This window comes from Zalophus californianus, chromosome 14 (genome assembly GCF_009762305.2).
Source record: "Zalophus californianus isolate mZalCal1 chromosome 14, mZalCal1.pri.v2, whole genome shotgun sequence".
In the NCBI taxonomy this organism is placed as follows: domain Eukaryota; kingdom Metazoa; phylum Chordata; class Mammalia; order Carnivora; family Otariidae; genus Zalophus; species Zalophus californianus.
The window spans coordinates 91,793,075-91,814,323 of NC_045608.1; the positions used below are offsets into that span (position 1 = coordinate 91,793,075).

At 51.6% G+C, this 21,249-nt stretch overlaps 1 protein-coding gene across 5 annotated transcripts in view; it reads right to left on the reverse strand.

Annotated features, from left to right (window-relative positions):
- Window positions 1-21,249, reverse strand: part of LOC113912685 (myelin basic protein) — a 116,896-nt gene that overhangs the window by 60,582 nt on the left and 35,065 nt on the right. For all 5 annotated transcript variants that reach the window (XM_027576270.2, XM_027576269.2, XM_027576273.2 and 2 more), the window contains exon 3: window positions 7,757-7,844. In XM_027576270.2, coding sequence (XP_027432071.1) covers window positions 7,757-7,844 — 88 coding nt within the window. The remainder of the gene's footprint in view (window positions 1-7,756; window positions 7,845-21,249) is intronic.

The following is a 21,249-nucleotide window of genomic DNA, read 5'->3' on the forward strand; positions in this document are numbered from 1 at the left end:
GAGAGGCGTACGGGAGGGTGACGGAGAGGGGCGCGTGAGCGCCGCTCTGCCCACCAGCGGGGCCCGTCCTCGGGCCCCAGGCCCCTGGACGCATTCGCAGGGGCGGAGGCTTCCGGAGGGGACGGTCCACCGCTGTCCTGCAGCTCCGGGGTTCAGCCTGCAAGTTCAGGCTGGGGGTGAGGCCGAGTGGGAAACGGTAACTTTTACTGATGGAGCCAAACATGCTCGTTCGTCAGGCACACAGCCGCCAGTCAGATGAAGGGGTCCACGGAGAGGGGCCAGGAGGGTCATGCGTCCCCGGGCCTCAAGCTGGGACCCACCACGGGCCACTGGCTGAAACCCATCACAGCTGCTATTTGTAAGGTCTGTGTTCCCCTTTTGTTCTGGAAGTCTGTCAGTCGTCCTATTGTGGCCTGGATGGCCTCAAGTGACTCCTAGCCGCCCATTTTATGGTGAAGGCCAGGCCCAGTGGGCTAAGAGCATGGGGGGGGGCCACCGTCAGGCCCCTGTGCCTCCGGATGCCCAGCAAGTTCCCTCCTGGAGCGAGCCTCTGCCAGACCCAGAGCCGCCTTCCGGCACACACTCAGCCACCGCAGGTGCCTGCACCCCCGCCCCCCGGCCTCCCTCCCGGCGCAGCACGTCCCCTGCCCCCTCACCTGACCTCACCTGCAGACCGTGCAGGGAGGTGCTGGGAACGGTGTGAGCCCATGCCCACCGTGCAGAAACCTCCCTCGGCTCTAGAATGTGAAAGACGGCACACTCCACTTCCTGAAGTCAGAAGGCTGTTAAGAAGCCGCCAACGCTAGCCCTGCTGTGATGGGCCGGCGAGGCCTCGGGGAGCGGAGAGGCCAGCAGGGCCTGCCATGAGGGCAAGGACATGCCCAGCACGGCACCCCGCACCCGTGTCGCTGGGGCCCCGCCCCTCCTCGCAGTCAGTGGGGGCGCCCGTCTCCGCACGACGCACCAGAAGGTGGGACCGAGCTCCTTCACCCGGAGCCGCCACTCCCCACCAGAGCTGCGTGGCCCAGGGTTTCACCGTTATGGGGAATTTATATGGAAAAACTACAAACCATATCTACGGACAGACCATTTTTATGAAAACGCTGGAATGAAAGTAGTCTTAGCAATTCCTAATTTCAAAGAACAAAAACAACTTGCAGAGTTTCAGAGATATTTTGCCGGTGGGAAGAACACTTACCCACACAGGCCTGTGTACAGGCACCATGCCCATGCACACGCACCCATGGGCACGCATGAGCACATGCACACACATGTTCTGATGCACGATGCTCATGCACATCACTCACTCAGCAGCGGCCCCGAAGCTGAGCTTCTCAGCAGCAAACAGCTCAGGTTTAGGATGAGTTGTCTGGGTGCCACTGTTCTCAGAATACAGCGGTTTGCAAGTCTGCCTTAGAGAGAGGAGCGGGCAGGGCAGCAGGGTGACTGGGTCCCTCGGTTCACTGCATTGTCACCAAATGCTCCACAAGGAGACAGTTGGCCACGGGGAGCTCCCCTTCCATGGGCACCAGGGAGACAGACAACGCAGTGCGCGGTGAGCCAAACCCCGGCCGCAGGCAGCGTCTCCCTATCCTGGTTCCCTCCTTGGCCGGACAGGGCCGTGAGATAGGCCTGTATGCTGGGGTCGCAGGACCACTTCTGGCCCAGGCAGCCTAAGTGGAAGTGATGGATGCTGTCTCCCTGCAAGATATGTCACCCTCTGGCTGCCCCCTGCCCCCCAGCGGCAGCGGCCTGGCTCTCTGGGTCACTGCTGGGGCACAGCTGCCTGACCTTGCTGGGCTCTGACACGGGTAGAGGCAGGACATGGAGCTCTGAGATTCTGGTGTTTGTTTGGTAGGGGGGCAAGCCCACCCGTCCTAATGCAGCTCTTTGCTAAGTAGCTGGTCAGAGGAGACATCCCTGAGAAGGAGACACTTGGGCCCAGACGGGAAGGGGTGGGGGCTTGCTGCCCAGATGTCTGGGGAAGAGTGTTCCAGAGGGAGGACACAGCCCGTGCAAAGGCCCTGTGCTCCAGGAACAGAGAGCAGGTGGGTGAGGGAGGAAGGGGAGTGTAGGAGGTGCAGTCGGAGGCCCCCAGGGCCCACAGGGGCCCACCGACTGTGGCAAGGGTGGTGGGGCTCTGGGCAGGGAGGGGTGCGTGCTCTTCGAGGAGGCGGGCGTGAGGGCGGGGGTCCGGACGGAAGCAGGGGCCAGGTGGGGCTCCTGGAATCATGCAGGTGAGTGCCGATGGTGGACCACGGTGGCCTGTAGGTCAGTGGGTAAGTGCCTATTCCAGGAGCTAGACAAGCTTGCTAGGGTCCCAGGGACATTAGAGACCAGCGCTGCCCGCAGAGGAGCACCAACACCCCTCCCAGCTGCCCACGTGGCCGAGGACAGGGGTTCCGGGTCCTGCCGAACGCATCAGTTGTCGCCGGGCACCGGCCGTTATCATCTCTCCCATTACCCTCCTCAGACGATGGGTCTGGAAAACGAGCCTCAGAGCCGAAGATTCAGGGAAAACAGCACACGATCCGCACATCTAACATTCAAATACTACACATACAATTAAATATTATGTACGTGTGCAGACTATTTGAGGTGGGATGGGTGTCGCTGGGGAGGCCAGACATTCGGGGACAGGCGCGCCCCGGAGGCAGACCGTGGGTGGCCGTGCACACGGCCACTGCCTCCTCCCTGAGAAGCTCCGCCCGGGACAACTTTTCTTGATGCTGTGCATTCCTCACAACAACTGAGAGGTCAGCTGTTAGGACCCCCACTTGCACGGGACACTGGAGGCTGCATGTCTTGCCAGAGGCCTGGAGTCCATACGCTGGGTTACTCGGTGTAAACTAGAGGCCAGGACGTTCGTCCAGCAGCTTGTAGGGGGGGCTGCCACACAGTCACATACAACCAGACGTCCCATGGCTCGGGGCAGCCACCCTCACCACAGGGGCCCTCAGTCACTGGCCCCCCCCACCTGCCGGGAGCAGCTGTTGGCTAGACATAGGAAAGCTCCCAGAATGCAAAGAGGGGCGCCCCCCAGGGGCTGACTGGGAACTACAACGAGGCCACGCAAACCCTCGCAGGTGTGGGTTTGAAAGATACAAAGTACCATAGTCAGGCAAACGCACAGAGTAATGTTTCCTGTTGTGTAGCTGTTTTAACATCTGTCAACCACAGAAATGAAAGCTGCTTCTGTTCTCCAAGGGCCGCTGAGGATAAGCCGATGTGTCCTGGGGTGCTCAGGGCAGGGCCAAGAGCAGGAGCTACGGTCTTGTCCCCGTGGCCTGTGGGCCTCGCTCCTGGCTGGCAGATGCTCATCTCTATGATGGGGGTCAGACCGGATGACGTCGAACGTTCCTTCAAGTTCTCAGCCTGTGGCTTGTGACTGTATGATTTATATCTGCCCAAAGACATGCTCAATATTGATTCTGTTGCTGGCCTAGATATAGATAACAGGCTCAGGCAGCAATCAAACCATCATTAGCAATAAATTAAAGCCAGCACCCACGATTCTCAAGAGCAGGCTGCCGATAACCATTCTTGGAGGGCACCTGGAGGGACAGTTAACGAGGGTCCACAGGAAAAGCGAGGGTGGATTCCTGGCCTTCAGTTATTACTGAGTTGAGATAGAATTTTGTATCATCATGACCGTTTCTTACTAGTTTTGTAGCTTAGTCCAATAATCAGGGTTGATCAAATACAAATATTACTTGAAATAGCATCTCAAAAAGATCTTCTCATGGAAGGGTCTTGGAAACAAAAAAAGGAATGATTTTTTTTTCAGTGCTGTGTGAAACTTCTCAGGGGATACATCTGTCTGTGGGAGAGAGTGTTTTCCAGATGTGGTAGAGCATTACCCCCAGCTGCACACGTTCTGGCAGGTCCTCCCCATCCACAGGGGCGTCCCTTACAGTCCCTGGAGGAAGGGAGTGCACGAGCCACGCAGGACACCGCCAAGGCGAGGCCAAAAGCGGGACACGTGCCTCAAACAGAGCGCCGAGGTGTGAGGAAGCTCATTGTCCAGTTATTACACTGTGCCTATGAAACTCATCAGCGCAGCTACCACGGAAGTTCCCTGGAGTTGTTGACTACCACGCGATCATCTGTGATACAAACTGAAACCGGAGAAAAGTTCTCACAACTGGCTAAACACAGCTGGGCTTCCTTTGAAGAATGCACACAGACCCCCTTCTGTCGGTCCCCGTAGGGGACAGGGGCACCCTACAGGTGCACGTTTGTGAGCTTGCTCGTTCGCTCTGGGGGGTTCTCTTCTCTCCCCTGCTTACCTGGGAGGGAACCAAGACACAAGAAGATGCGTGCACGGGCGGAAATGACAGCTAACGTGGTGCAGCTGCATTACCTCCTACGTAGAATGAGAAATAAATGGACTGGGTCTCGTCTTCCTGGGGCAGGTTCAATGCTGTGTTCAACTACTGGCAGGTGCCATATGGTTCACATGCGTGGTCTTACTTGACTCGACCTCGACTTTAGAGTTTTCTGTATTTTATTGTTTCTGTGTTTTCTTACTGTGAGCTAACTCAAGCTTTGTGAAATAAAGACACACACCTACTCATGTATTTATCCTTAATAGATTATCCTTGTATAAACTTCAGTGTTTCCAATATGAGTACTTTCTTGCTGAACATTAAACATAGATAATTCTATCTCCATTATTTGAGCACTGAGCTGGTGAAGGTTTTTCCCGTGATGCTCCATAGGAGTCTGTCCCTACGTGCAGTGCGTCCCTCACTTAGCCATGGGCGCCATTATGCACCGAGGCAGGGAGGCGATGTTCTCACGACCCTGGGATCCGGCAAAGCTGTGCTCGAGCTCACCTGATGTGCTGGGTACTCATTCCTTTTGCTCTGACTCTGGAGATGTGGGTCCGGTCTGGAAGGAGCCACACTTGTCTGGAAAGAGCAGGGGTGCCCTCTTTTGGGGGATGTTGCTCCTTTGTCACTATAATTTAGGGAGACCCCAGGCTTCTGCTCACCTCGGCTGCCTCACCTGCCCTGGTTTTATGGCCAGTGGACTCTGGAGGGAGGTGTGGGGATGACCATTCTGCCTTCCTTGCTGACTGCTTTTCAAATGACGAAGATCGTGTACAACACATGTGTGGGTGCACGGTGCAAAAAAAAAAAAAAAAAAGCTCAATAACTGGCCGACCACAAAATGACCTGGTTCCGCAAAGCTCAGACAACACGTGGTTCTCTAGGCTACCATGTTTTCTTCCTCTTTGGGTAACCAGGCAAACAGCCCTAAGTACCACACACTGTCAGAAAAAACATTATAGGAAGAGATTTAGAACTGTGCTCTAATGAGTGATTCGCTTAGATCAAGAACAATCCTTCACTGGGATTTTCCCATGAAATGAAAAAGTAAATACAAGTCTCCAGTGCATTGCTAAGTACACGATCAGCTCCGGCCTTCACGGAGGTATGGGGGAAGCCTGGTTGGTTGTAGCTGTGTACTCTGTGATTCTGAGCCTGAAGCGTGTGAGCCAGCAGCTCAGGGCACCTACCATAGTCTGCCCCTGGCTGTGACCTCCCTGAGCCCCTCTAATTCTGTCCAACCAGCCCCTAAGCCAGGACTCCAACCAGCTGAAGGACAACGGTCTTTCCTGACATTCACAGAGACCTTGAGGACTAGATCCTGCAGAAATGTCTCAGGTAGAGGACAAGGGCCAATCGTCTGACACGCAGACAACATGATTACCAGGAGCTTGAAGATTATCGCTACACGGGTGCCGATGACTCAGGGTTCATAGAACATCAAGAAAGCATGGGTTTTTTTTTTGTGGTACTCAGGGAACTTCTGTCTCGTCAGGAAAAGGGGGAGGCAGCTGCTGATTTCATTTGGAGTGACATTTGTACAACATTTCATAATTTAAAAAGAATGCTCAGATATATTTTCTGAGATTATGCAGTCAAGATTGACAGCCGAGATCTGTTTAGCTTCTTTTTCCCTCGTCACTTTGCCCCTTTAGGCCGGGGTTTCTCTGGATTCCAGGAAAGCATCAGGAGTGGGAGATTATCGTAAGTTCACAAGCAAATGCCCGGCAGCTCTGCAGGAATCCCGGTCTGTACTAGTCAGGCTTGCTGAGCCCAGAACCACGTAAGCTTAGCCAAAATCCTTCTAAAAGGTTCTCTTGTCATATAGGAAACCTAAAATTGGACATTTTTATTCTGTCGTTTTATGTGTTTAATATACATATGGAGTTGGAATACGGGACCTGAGAGGAGTCCAGAGAAACCTTTATTTTAGAGGTTCGCAGACGGATTTACTCTCGAAATCATCGACACTCAGATGCCCAATTCAAATCTGCAGACTGCCTTCCCTCTGCATTCAGAACGCCTGCAGCAGCGCCCACCCTCGCGTGCTGGTCTCTTCTCCCCTCTGGTACCTCTGCCCCTGAGGAATGGAGGCCCTGCTATGGGGAGGCAGCGGACAACGCTCTGGCAAACCCCTCCCCACCCAGTTCCCAGGAACATCAGCGTGCAGCAGGTGTAACCGGGCAAGTGCCGATTCCTACTCGCACTGACCCCACTGCTTTCCGTTAAACTGATCTGCATTGTGTTCAGTCTCTGCACCTCTGGGTTATGCTGATTTTCATGACAGTTTAAGATACTGAGAGAGCGGGCAGTGGTACTTCTGTCATTACAGGTGTTTACTCAGGACGGAATCACAGAAACAGAAGGGAGTTTTGAAAAAGAGCAAGCAAATCAGGAACAAGACATCGGGGTGGCTTCTCCTGCTGGAGAAGCGAAAGCACTAAGAAACCCGTTCTGTGTAAGTAAGCCGCGGCTGGGCCAGGGAGCGTGGTGAGGAGGCCTGTCTGCCGTGAGCATCATAACCTGCAGGCACACGACACCATCCAAGGGACACTCACTTCAGTAGCCAGAAAACCGCTCCCTTTCCCTCCGACATGCCAGTGAACCCTCAGGGTCTGGGCACACTTCATGCTGCCCCATCATTCCCGCGGCTCCGGGAATTCTTGGAGGAGAGAACAGAGCCGGGCACTCAGACAGATCTTCACCGTGTCTCGCTCAGCCGCGTGATCGTGAGCAAGTCACGGAGCATCGTGGTCACATGGGAAAGGTGATCTTTTTTAATGTTAAAATCAAATGAGAACTCGTTCATTCATTCTCTTGGGGGAGCACAGAAATGCAGGGAAGTCGTGTATGTCAGCGGGCTCCACAAAAAAGTAAACTTTTATAGAAAACGGTTATTCTTCTCTGTGATGGAGCCCTACCAGCAGCACCAGGGTGCACATTCCTTTTAAGTTTAAATTTTAAGGGCATAGAGTAGATACGGTTTAGTTTCTTCCTGATCGTTTAATCAATTGTACCTCCTGAGTCATTCTTTGTGGCTGAAATACCTGGGCTTTGGGACAGTCCCACTTCCCTGTTAGTTCTGTTTTATAGGCGTCATTAGGTTTTCCACCCACAATGGTCAAATAGATAAGGAGAGACTACGGCACGGCAGGGCCGCACCCGGGAAGTCTCTGGAGCCTGCAAGCAAGACGGCACAGAGCACGAGAGCCAGAGCGAGACAGGGCAGCTGCCGCCGGCCACCTGTGCGGTCACGTCGGGGAGGCTGACCAAGGGGGCTCACCCCACATTCCTACGGACTCTGCATTTTCAATACTGAGAACAGATTCGTAGATTACTCATGTGATTAAAAACTTAAAACCTTCCCCAAATGCGTGTATCTGCACACGTGGAGCCCCGCCCTCTGGTTTCCTGTCACATACCGAACACCTCGCTGTCCTCCGAGGTCTCCCGGGAGAGCCGGCGGACGTCCCTCCTCCTGTCAGACTCTCCTGCGCCGGTTTCTCCGTCCTGGAAACAAAACAGAACAAGACCCTCTCTTAAGATGCTTGCTTTATCAACGAGATAGTTGTAATACATTTTTCTTCTTATAAATTTTGCGGCAGATAATCCCATTCCCCTGCTCATCGTCCAGCTGTGAGAGTCTCTGAGTTCAGGGTGGGTTTTCTGCAGAGGATTCTGAATTCCCGCCTCTTTTTTCTGCTTGGGCTCTAAGCATTCTCTTGCGCCAGGGTATGTATTTTCATTCAAAAGAACTGAGTACACCTGGGATAAAACATGTCAGCTAATCATCATGCATGTGTTCCGGGAGCACGCCCGCCCGCCCTGTCCCTCTTTGGGTTGCAGGTGGATGGATGCACGGGAAGGAGCTGACACCGAACCTGCCTTCCTTGAATTCCAACCTTGGCCGCCTGGAAGCCAGGCAGGGCAGCCCTGGTGCGAAAACGGGCCCTTTTGGGGGCAGAGATCGATGCCGATGCCCACGCGGTGCCCCAAGTCCACAGAGGAGGGGTTGGGTGCCACGTGCTGGGCTGGGCTGACCCCCCGGCCTCCCCCCTGCTCGGTGATGGAGCCCTACCAGCAGCACCAGGGTGCACATTCCTTTTAAGTTTAAATTTTAAGGGCACAGAGTAGATACGGTTTAGTTTCTTCCTATTTGTTTAATCAATTGTACCTCATCAGTGTGACGGGGAATGCAACCGCAAAAGGCCCACCCGAAAGCGTAAAGGCCTGCCTGCAGCCCTCCCTCGGCATCCCCACGCCCCTCGGCATGTCCACACCACCCCAGCAGCCCCGTGAGGCCTTGCTCCGCACGCTGCTCTGCGTCTTGCTCTGGTCTGGTAACCAGGAACCCTGGCGGGGGCTTCACGCGGCCCACATAGCGCCGTCTGACGTGCCGTCATGGCCAGAGCGCGCGCCCTGCACCTCAGTTACTCCCACGAGTGCCACCAGGCTCCTGGCCCTGACCATCGACCTGGTCTGTGTTTTCCTCCGTTAGGACCAGCACCGCGAGAGCTCCCGGGCCACACGCACAAGGGGACGTGCCCAGACGCGGCTCTGGGCGGCCCGGCGCTCCCCGCGGCCCCTCTCTGGCCCGCATCCTTCTCTGCAGCACTTCTGCCCAGGCCTCCCTCGTTCCCTGAGTCTCCAGCCAGGACCAAGCAGTAGGTCTTCTTCCCATTGTGCACTCTTCTCCTGAAGAGCAGAGCAGGCAGTGGCTAAAGCTGTGCGTTCTGGGGCAGACTGGTTGGGAGTATGCTCTGGCTTGGCTCTTATTTATTGGCTGTGTGACCTTGGACAAGTCACTTAACCTCGCTGTGCTTCAGTTTCTTTTTCTATAAAAGAGAGGAAATACTGATACCGCACGGTTGCATGTTGTGGTTGTAACGAGGATTAAGAAAGTTAGTGTAAGTGCTCTGAACACACTTGGCACATAGGAACTGTTCTAGGAGTGTCTGTTAAATAAAAATGGAAACTCTGGGAACAAAGGCGACCATCCTCCCTTCTCTTGGCGTTGGCACCCAGCTGCCGAGAATCTCCCCCAGCTTTGTCCCCGAGCCTTGTCTTACAGCAGGTGTGTTGGACCTGCCCCGCTTCCCTGCTCCCCTCCTCCAGGGACTCCCCTCCCTTGCTCTGGCAGGTCTCTGGGAGGCTCGAGGGTGGGCACGTGGCCCCAAGGTCTGGTTCCAGCTGTGTAGAAGCTCCTGGGGACCAGCACTGTGCTCCCCCTGGGCCAGGTGGGCCAGCACGTCTGCAGGGCGGCGGTGCAGGGCGAGAGAGGCCCTTTGCGAAACCAGCGGGCGTCCCCGTGAGCCAGGACATCCGGTCTCTGTACTTGCCCCCTCCCTGCCAGGTCTCGGGGCTTTGGGTGGGGTTTGCCACTTGCAACAAAAACTGTCTTGACTAATAGGGTCTTCTTGTGAGGAAGCCATAAAGTATTATCCCATCAAGGGAAGGTCTGACTCAGACCGAGACGGGTTCCCAGGTAGGGACGAGCACGTGCGGGCAGCCCACAGGTGGGAGGGAAGGCGAGGCCCAGGCGGCGGGGGCCTCGGTGGCCTTGGGGAGGCAGAGGCCAGCCCTCCGGACCCACAGCAGCAGGCGCTCTGCTCCCCATCTCTGTCCCCCAGGCCCCCCTGGAAGCCTCCACCCCAAACAAGTGTGGGGTCTCCATTCCACCACTGGGCAGGCAGGAGCGGGGGAGCGGGTGAGACCCCACCAAGCAACATTTGTGGTCTTGTTCCCACAAGTACCTGAGAGCCAGTGTTACACATGTAATAGGCGATGATCATTAACGCCCAAAACATGGAGGAGGCGAGAGGTTCGCCGCCACCTTCACCAGTGAAGCTACTGTCAATAAACTGACTTGGTGTTTCCCGGACGGAGATCCGACAGGCTCATCAAGTACCTGTCAACAGTGACGAGTGTGTTCGGTCCGGTCACTAGCGATCGAAGAGCTACGCAGCAAAACAGGGCAAAGATGGTGTTTTCTAGCATGTTGACAGCAATGAGAATAAAACAATCTCCAGGGTTGTTGGGGATTCAGGAAAACAGGAGGTCTCCAGGAACTGGAGTAAACATTCACAGCTTCCTCTGTGGGACAGAGGACAACAGAAACCAAGCTGCCCCTGTGCCTGGAACACCCCTTCCAGCCTCCTGCCCTCGGGGTCCAGGAGGGTCTGAGCTCCTCCCCACTGCAGACTCCCCACGGACTCACTCGTCTCTCCCCACCACACTGCAAAGTGCCTGAGAACAGGGACCTTACCTTATAACCCTTTCTGTCCCCAGACCTCCCCAGGGCCTGGCGCCCAGCAGGTGCTGGAGAGAAAACCATCCCACTGTTATGTTTAAAATGGGTAACTTCTGTTTCAACAGAGGAAGCCAAAGGTGGCTTACAATGCGTTTTTCTGTATCTCCCTATTTAATTCTGGAGGGGAGTACAACCTGGGCCAGAGAACACTTCTGGATAGATTGTTCCATCAGCTGGAGATTCTGGTCACGTGTCCTGGTTCCACACCTTGCTTTGAGGCTGACCTCAATGTCGTATCCTTCACTTAGTACAAAATAAGGATTACTGGAGAAGGAATTAATTCAATACAATTTAGCTGACATTTTTATTCATCGTGGGTGCACATTTTCACGCGTCAACATTTAAAATCAGGATGCCCCATACGGTTCCCAGTGTCTTCCAGGAAGAACTGGTGACATCTTCCCGCCAGCGTAAAATCCTTCCTGGTGTAAACTCCTGCTGAGGCTCAGAGATGAGAGCGAAAGCTTGACATTTAAAGTGAATCACTCTGTTGTCAGTGACTGGAGGTCAACGACACGGTCACACAACCTCGCCATCCCCGCTGGGGTTGGTGGGGCATCATGGCGAAGCGATGGTCAGCACCCTCAGCCCGCGCCCGGTGCAGTCTGCTCTACTGTAGCAACACAGCGTCCGCTGTCTACTCCTTGAAGGGGCCCCGGGGGCCAGGGGGAGGCGTGAAGACAGACAGGACCTCCAGCCTCCTCACCCCCCTGCTCCCATCTCCTGAGTAATGAGCCCACGGAGCGTGCAGAAAGTACACGTCGCCCTGGGAAATCCACTGACTAATTTCTGTCCAAATAAAAAGATTTTTCTAAGACCTGATGCAGTTGCTCTTCCACGAATATAAAATATATCCTTATGAATAACACATTTTCAATAAGCAAAATGTCCACAAGCAAAACAAACACAATCAAGATGATGTGTGTCAAACGTAATGGAATTTTCATGGTAGAGAAATAGGAGCTTCCTGTAAATGACAAAACATAAAACACTCAAGATATGTAAAGAGGGTCAGTCCCCGTGACCCAGGACCCAGAGTGTCATTGCCCCAATGTGTCCCGATTCTAAAATCATGTCTGTGACTCCCGGTGTCTAAACGTGTTTCAAGCAATTATGGTTTCTTCATAATATTTGTGCCAATGTTCATTTCCATCAGCCTAAATATGCAAGAGCCGGCCTATATAAGAATCCACTTACTTTTCCATATTAATTTCAGGGAAAACACAAGAAAACTCTTATAAATGTTGATTTAAAAATACTTCTAAATACAGATGAGATTTATTATTCAACAACATCGATACAACACTCATTATAAATAAAGCAATTTGCTGCATCCTTAGATTAAGTGCCTAATCTTGTCACTCAACAGGCTGCATTCCTGTGTGACTAAAACCTTCCTCTTAGCCAACAGGTCCTCTGCTCCCTGGGGGATGCCCCCAAGTGCTGGTCCCTCCTGTCCTCCTGCAGAAAGAAAGGGCCCTGTCCGCCGCTCCACCCTCTCCTCAGGGCCTTGGTCCTCGTCTGTACTGCTCTCAGGGCAGCTGAGCAGACAGCATGCTTGGCAGGGCATGGCACCATCCTGAACAGGAAACCTGCGATGGAACGACTTCAGTGTTGGAAGTGGTTTAATTTCTCTTTTGTAAATGTGGGGGCACCTGGGTGGCTCATGGTTAGCTGTCCAACTCTTAATTTTGGCTCAGGTCATGATCTCAGGTCATAAGATCGAGCCCCACATCGTTCTCCATGCTCAGCGGGAGTCTGCTTGGGACCTTCTCTCCTTCTCCCTCTGCCTTCACCCCCTGGCTTGTGCGTGTTCCCCTCTCTCTCCCAAAATCAATCTTCAAAAACAAATAACTATAAGTATGGAACTGCATTTCCTAAAGAAACACTGACTTTCAATGAGGGAGATCAGGTATCACATATGTTACCTGCAGCAAAGAGGTTCCCAGAGACCCTCGAAGGCGCAGGGTGTCCATCACTAATGACGTGGATGCCCCATCAAAGTCAGGTGAAGCGTCTGCTCTCCATGAGGAGCTGGCTTCACAAGACTCAAGAGAAATCTAATTAGGTCAAACCAAAGACTCCCAAACTGGAACCTGAAACAGCCTCAGAGAGTGGATGGTTCAACTGTTTCCCACTGTCCGGGCCATGAGTGTCACTAAGAAGTCCGGGGAGTCAGGGCCCCCCCCTGGGAGACAGAAGGTCAAGTCACCTCCTTTGGCGTGGCCTGTGGTAGGGTCCGCATGCCTGTGTCTGCTCTGAGCCCTTCCCTGCAACCACTGGTCTTTAATCATCAAGGCTGAGCAATCACGCCTGGTCCACGCCATGCCCTTGGCACATTTGTTCACTCCCTTTTCCCTTAGCATTCCAGAAGCATCTGGCCAAAAGGCAGCAAGGCCAGAGAGAGGTCAAAGGCACAGCAGGTGGCTGAGAGGCCGGCCCTCTGGTTGGTTCTCCCACTGCTGATGCACAAGGTAGTTCATGACCAAAAGACATGGAAAAGTCTGCCCCAAACAAGTGGTGGGGTGGGGTTGAGGATCTTGGTCATCTTCTCGTCACAGTGGGGAGAGTCTGGCTTTTTATAAATACTCCGAAAACTGCAGTAGTTGGAAAGCATCAATAAAAAAAGCAAAATTGCTGTAAATTCCTGTGTATCACTTGAAACTCGCTGTTGTAGATTTGAGGTTCCCTGACTATCTCACACTGACAAGCTGAGGAAAAGCAATGCTGACCTTCAAACTGACACATGAGAGTGTTGGGGGTGGTTTTTGACTGTCATTGGGCACCATCCATTCTTAAAATACATGACAAATACTTTGCTCTGCAATGTTCTTTTAACTGAGCAAAATGAAACCTCGTAGGTTTCATGGCAGGAGGAGAGAGAACAAATTCTTGATGTTTTTAGCACCAGTTTGTGGAACTTTGCTGCTGAAGCCACAGGAAATGAACACATGTCGACACGCATCGACACACGTCAACATCCCCTGAGGTCTGTCACTGGCTCATTCACTGATCCTGACCTATGGCCTCTGCCCTGCGCGGCTGAGATGGAAAGAGTCACCGCCCAGTGTGGAGTTTCAGTTCTGGGAGGTTCCCTGGCACTCCATTACCTCGGGGCTGGGGTGGGGAAGCCCAATAAATCCTCCATGTAGACCAATTTACAGAACACATGTCCCCCTAGATGTAGCACAAATAGCTTTGGATGTTAATCAATTTATATGCGTGATTGACAGGTGTTTTTCTTATGCACCCAGTGTGACATCATACAATCACCCATCTGTGTACTTAACATATTACCCGAGCCACAGAATCGCCTTTTCGTTTTAAACAAAATGCATTTATTTCAGAGGCCTCTGACCCTTGGTCGTGACTTTTCCGGTGTCCCACCTTGGCTGTGTGAGAGTGCAAGAAGCTCCATCCCCACAACCCCTCAAATTCCACAGTTAGCCACCAACTCCATTCCCTGTTCTGGGTTACACTGGGCCCCTTAAAAAGATCTGTTCACACCCTAGCCCTTGGTATTGGGATGTTGACTCGTTTAGAATGAGGTCACTACAGTTGTGATTGGTTATGATGAGGTCATCCTGCAGTGGTGTGTCCCCTAACCCAATGATGAGTGCTTTATAAGAGGAAATTTAGACACAGAGACACAGGGAGAAGGCCATGTACCAGCAGAACAGAGGGATGTGTCCCCAACCAAGGAAAGCTGAGGGCTAGATGCCACCAGATTCTAGGACAGAGGCCTGGAACACAGTCTCCCTCAGACGACCCAACCCTGATGACTCCTGGTGTCAGGAGTGAGAGAGAACAAATTCTTGATGTTTTTAGCACCACTTTGTGGAACTTTGCTGCAGAAGCCACAGGAAAGGAACACATGTCCCCCTAGATGTAGCAAAAATAGCTCTGGATGTTACGAACTTGAACAGTGAAAGAGAGAAGAGGGAAAAAAATGCATCTTTTTGGTGTTAAGGAATTTCTAGTCCCCTAATCTACAACAAACGAGTGAACACTCTCATTTATTCTGTGGATAAAACATGAACAACAACAACAAAGCAAATGACTTCACCTGGCCTTGACTTCTAAACTTTAAGCAGCAAAGTGTTCTTTGGCGGCCAGTGTGGGTCCTGTGCTAGGCTCCGTGTGAGGAGAGACAGACCCAGGAATTCACAAGGTTCACCTTCTCCAATCACCCAGAAAGTACCATTCAGTGTTGCCTCCACCAGAACCAAGTGGTGCAGCAAAGGATGAAATTGAGAGAAACCTACCAAAGCCATTTACAAACTGAAATGCGGGCATTTGGGTTTAATGTTTTAGGCACTGCTCTGCTCAGTTAATTGTAACTTTGTATCCATCTTGTCCAGTCATCTCCTGGAGACAAAGCCCATGATTCAGGTGCATCGCAGCCATTGTAAAAGATTTTTCTTAAGGTGTAGCTGTTGACACATGCAAAATTGTAAGTACAAATATGCTTTTAGTCAGCCTTGGAATTTTGAAAGACTGATGGTCTGGAGGTGACAGTTTTAGGAGAAATGGCCCAGAGGATAAGTTTCTACAATCATTGTAACAATTTCTGAAAAAGATAATTAAAAAGTCTATGGGAGAGGAAAACCCTCTAGTCACATTTTTTAAAAAGTCATAAAATTTACGAAGGTCCAATTCAAACTAAAAACTACATACCAGGAGAGGAAAGATGTTGAAGTATGTTTAAAGTGACATTTTAAACTCAAGACCATTTTAAAATGTGAGACTTCGAGGCATAGCCCAACACAGGCTGTTTAAAAAAGGAAAAAAGAAGAACTGATTTTGAGAAGTCCGCAGTACCTTAAAAAAAAAAAAAAAGACTACATTTCCTGTGACGTCATACAACCTGAGTTAGGAATCACCCGCTTAGACTCAGGGAGTATTATCTGGTTTGAGTTCCCTGATGACGTTCCTATTCACTCACTGGTTCCCACTCAAACACTATGCTGGAACTCAGGCTGGGGACAAGACAGAGGGCTGCCTGGAGGAGTTTACAGTGCAGCAAACAAAGTGGACACTTTGGAAATGAAATCAGAAAACCATCAAGCCAACCAAGATCAGACCCGTGTTTAGTAAAATAAAGTGTGCGGTATGTAACCCCAGTCCCATCGCTGTGTGTACTCAGTGGAGGAAACACATCACACCTACTTTTTCTGAGATCCCTAGGAAAAAAAAAAAATCACACAGTGATTCACCATAAAATTTTTATAATGCTCATGATGTTTTGCAAGATTAGAGTATAAGACCGGTTCATAAAATAGAAATTTTGGCATTATCTACTTTTCTGAAGAGGACTGACACCAGGCCGGTGTTGACAGTGGTGAAGAATCTGAGATCTGAGCTCCGTGCAAGCTAACAAGCTGACCTGCCAGTGTCATGGATGCTGTCTGAACACCGGAGACAGGAGACTCCTGGGTCTGAGACGACTGATGGCTTACAACTCACAGCAGTCCCGGCATCTCATCACCTGGGTATGCAGTTCCCACAGGTTCCTACAGGCCATGGAAGCCAAGTCCCAGCTCTGACAGGTCAGTGGGAACGGGCCTAGATGGCCGTCTGCACGTGTGCAGGGTTGTGCTGTAGGAGAGGGACCTCGGCTTAGGGAACCTGAAGGCTTTATAAGAGACAGTACACTTGCCATCCATCTGCTCCGGAGGGAGACACCATCTCTGTCTTCCTACACTGCCCATTATGCAAACAGCCTGAAAAGGATCGTCCTGAGGCTTTGCTTGCCCGACATGCAGAGATACAAGGGAGCCCTGAGGCCTCCTCTGGAATGCTGTTGTGCACTGGGGGGGGGTGCTGAAAACTAACCTGAAGAACATCTCCAGCCCCATGGCGGGGCACCCCTGGCATCGGCCATTCACAGTCACACCCAAGTCGACATGTTTTGTTCTCAAGTTAAAGGTTCACCAGGGCAGCTGTTCTCAGATGTATTTAAGGGACAAGGCAAGGAAGACTTCAGAGACAACTCAACCAGCCCATTTTACTGCTAAAGTTCCTGAAGCCAAGAGAAGTTCCGACGCCATGTGCCCACTAACCACGCTCCTCAAAGCCCAGACGGAAACCTCGAGGCGGATGTGCAGAATAGGGGTTCTGGTCTGGACGGGGCGCAGGGAACGCATCAGGGGGCTGCAGAGCATTCCCGATGGGTGGGTTACAGCTCGAGTTCACGGAGCTGGAACGCAGCCCCTTCAGCCGATGCGGTTCACCTCCATCGGCCCAGAGAGCCTCCCAGCGCCAGGGATCACACCTGGGGTGGGGATGGCTCTGCCACCCAGAATGCCCAGACCCTGTGCACCCCGATGTGGGGAAGGCCCTCTGCTCCCGGCCCCCTGGGGCTTCCTGGGACCTGCCCAGGACCCCCTGGCTCAGCACCTTCCCAGGAAGGTGGCTCTGTGAGCTGGGAGAGGAGTCGGCCCCGTGGACCGAGCCTGCCGGAGCTCGAGATGCGAGGAGCGTAGTGTCGCAGAGCGGTGGCCGGCATCTCTGCCTAGGACCCCTGTGCTTCCCCACTCCGGGCTTCCGAGTCCACAGAAAGACGTCACGCAGTTCCCACGCGCTCAGAGTCGGTGAGAAGGATCCATGGACGAAGGTCCCAGGGTGTAGGACAAGCAGGTGAGAGGTAGTGACCAGGGACAGTAAGCCACCCTTGCCCCTGCCCCACAGGACTCGTGCTGCTGCTGGGAGGTGACCAAGCCTCCAGGAAGGGAGGGCCGCCATGCACAGGGCCTGGGAGGGCGCGGGGAGTGTGATGATTCCTGGTCCGTGGCTTAGCGCGCGAGCCCTGGATGCGGAGACCCGGCGGCGAGCAGGCCAGCTCCAGGCTGCGGGCGACACAGCATGTCTGCAGGGGAGAAGGGTGGGCTCCCTCTCAGGGGAACTTGCTCCCTTGCTCTCTTTCATTTTCTTTCAGAGGCAAAACATTGTTTTGGTGCTCAGAATCAACCCAAGCCCTATGTGGCTGGCTGCGTACACGTGTGGTTCCAGTCCTTCAGGTACATCTCAAAGATGCAACTGCCACAACATAGGGGATGAGAAGCAACTGAGGAGGTCCTGCCTGGCTGCGCAGTCCAGGGGTGAGCAGCTAGTCAGGACAGGTGCGCACGGCGTGAGGACCAGATCACTGCTGTCTGATGTGGGTGCCAGAAATCCCCCCTGCTTCTTGTTATTCAGAGGTGGTCATAAACTGTTTGAAAGCACCAAAGTACTAAAGTATCAGCACAGGAAAAATTCCTGAGTGTGAGTGTGTGTGTATGTATGCCTGTGTGTGTGTGTGGGGGGGGAATATAAATAGTTCTTATAAACCTTGCAGTAATTACTCAGCATTTTTGGGTTGTTTCTTAAAAATAAAAGGATCATCCTTACTCTTGTTCTAGGCTGGGTTTGGATAAGTAACAAAAGATACAAGCAAAACATCGCAAGCTTTTAGGATCAAAGTAAAGAACATGAAGAAAAACGAAAACCAGAATCACGGTTCATCTCAAAGGCATGTCCCTTCTCATTCAGAAACAGAAGAGAATGGGGATATTAATGCAAAGGGGCAGGCCTGTGACAGTCTAACAAGGGTTCCTCAATGGGGCATTCCTGATGCTATGGGCTGGGTAAGTGCTGTGGGGCATAGGCTTTCCTGTGCACCGTGGGACGTTTCGCAGCATCTCTGGTCTCTACCCACAAGATGCTCGTGGTACCATGCTGCTGTGGCAACAAGGAATGTCCCAGACACTGACAAATGCCCCTGAGGGTGGGAGAGGGAAGTCACTGCCAGCTGAGAGACACTGTTCTAAACAAAGAGAAGTATTTGAGAGGAAGAAATAACTATAAATCCATTCACTAGTGTGTTTGCTGGCAGTCAGTTCTTCAGAAAAATACATTTTAAGTCATGAAAACTCTATTTTGTGACAACATGACCAGATTAGAGACTGAAGGTGAGAATCAGATTTGATTTAGAACAAGTGCCCCAGTGTCAACGGCTCTTAGGAGACCAGAGCACATCAGCCACAAAAAAGACATAACAAACCAGCGTTCATCAAAACTGCGCCACAAAGGATGCCATCAGGAAAGTAACACAACAACCCAGAGGAGACAGAATACTTTCAAATCATCTATCTGATAAGGAACTAGTGTCCAGAATATGTAAAGAGCTCCTACAATTCAACAACGAAATGACAAAACACCCAATTAAAAAAAAATGGGCAAAGAATTTGAGTAATTCCTCCAAAGACAACAAATGGCCAAAAGCAAATAAAAAGATGCTCCACATTATCCACTAGGATGGATACAACCAAAACGACGGACAACAGTCATGGCTGATCAGGGTATGCAGAAGTTGAAACCCCCAGACATGGCTCGTAAAACGGTGCAGCCCCTGTGCAAGACAGTTTGATGGGTCCCCCAAACAGTTAATCGTAGAGTTACCATATGATTTTTGTCAAATCCACTCCTGGGTATATGCCCACGAGAAATGAAAACGTATGTCCACACAAAACTTGCCTAAGAGTGTTCACAGCAGCAGGTTTGTTAACACCACATAGTGGAAGCAACCCAAATGTCCCCCAGCAAATGAACGGGCGAAGAGAACGCACCATCTTCCTGCCGTGGAATAGTACTTGTTAATAACGGACACCTGCCACATGGATGAACCTTGGGAACACTGTCCTATGAAAGAAGCTGGTGGCCAAACACCACACTGCATGATGACACACACACATACATGAAATGTTCAGAGCAGCCAACTCTGGAGGGACAGGAAGGACGCCAGCAGGAGCCTGGGGCTGGTGGGGGGGGGCGGGCAGGACTGCTAGTGGGGGCCAGGTCCCTTTCAGAGGTGACAAATAGGTTATAAAATCAGACTGTGGTACAGGCTGCACAGTCCTGTGAATAAACTAAAAAGTACCGAATTGTGCATTTTGGATGACTGAACTTTATGGTAGGTGAATTTACCTCAATAAAGCTATTTATTAAAAGAAGGAGAACAACACACCCCTAACAGCCAGGACCCTGTGAAGCCCAGGCTGTGACATTAAGGGCGAGGAACGCTTCCTCACAGGAGCTGGCTCATCCTCTGTGGGGACCGCATGGGATTCAGCGCCAAGATCCCAGCCTGGTTTTGAAATGCAGGGAATTAAAATTTTGGAAGACTTTTTTCTCTCTAATTCCTAGACTTGTTAATTCTCCATCTGGTGACGGTGACTAACTTGGATGAATTTATGAATAAAGAAACAGAAAAGGCTTCCGGCTCAATCCTGCGGACCCCGGAAGAACAGAACAATGATGTCACAAATCTCCACGAGGTGAGATGGCAAAGCCAAGGTTCCTCTCCCAGACCTGTCTGTTGGAATGGCATCCAAGAAAACACAGCAAGCCTTTCTGATGACAAGAGTAAATGAAAATCCAGGTTTTGTTTTTAAATCGAGAATCTATGTAAAGAGACATGAAAACCTATGTCCACACAAAAACTTGTTCACAGCAGGGGTATTTCTAAGCCCCAAAGTGTGGCAGCAGCCCTGCCCCCTCCGTGGAAGAATGCAGTCCATGCACACGGAGAGACGATCATTCGGTCGTAAGACGGAAGGACACAGATGGACACGGGACTCCGTCAGCTCCACGAAGGCAGCCAGACAGAAAGACCACACATCACATGACTCCATTCCCGTGAAACGTCCAAAACGGGGAAACCGAGGGACAGAAAGAGATTCGTGGTGGCCGAGGGCCAGGGCACGGAGGCCGAGGCGTGGAAACGCACGTGCTCTTTCCGGGGTGAGGTCAGTATTCTAAAATTGATCTGACTGTCCTGCGGGTCTGCGAATCTACTAAAAACCACTGACCCGAACCTTCAAATGGGTGAATTGTATGGCATGTGAGTTACATCTCCAGAAAGGTGTGTTTGACAAGTACCCAGAGCTCAGCGTGCAGGTGGTTCCCAGTGAAAGGTCCAGCGTCACGGCAACGGAGTCTGGACTGCGAACTCGAGGTAGTTTATGGAGCTGTTAGCTTCGGAAGTGGCTCTTTTAACGACTCCGTGTTAACGCCACCGTCTCTGCCAAGACCATTTTGTAGTGTAATTAGGATTGCAGTGTTCTTCAAATAATGAAGGCAAAGAAATGAGCTCAGAGTTTTATTTAAGCGTTGACTTTTAGAAGTCACAGCAAAACAAGTATTATCTCGCGTCACGGTAAAAGTGTTTATCGAGGCCCGTTGCGTAACCGGACACACTAACTTCTATTTTAGGAACACAAATATCTTGCCATTTATTTCTGGAAGCTACTGCTCTATCAGCTGGTCCAGTCTTAAATAGGAAGGATGGTCACAGAGGAAGTGTGTGGGGGGAGGGACAGACAGGGTCAGGGAGAGAGACTGGATGTTCAGTGTAGCTCTTAAGAGTTCGACAGTGAATTGCAAGTTCAATTAAAAGGCACGTAGAGGTCAGGTAAGGACATTCATTCAGTTCAAAAGGACAATCTACATTCCTGAAAACAGAATAAGGTGATGGAGAACTCAGATCTTCTCAATTTGAAGCCGAATACATTTCCTTTGGTGTTATGTCATAAAAACCTAAGGGTCCCCTATAATTCCCCTAAACGG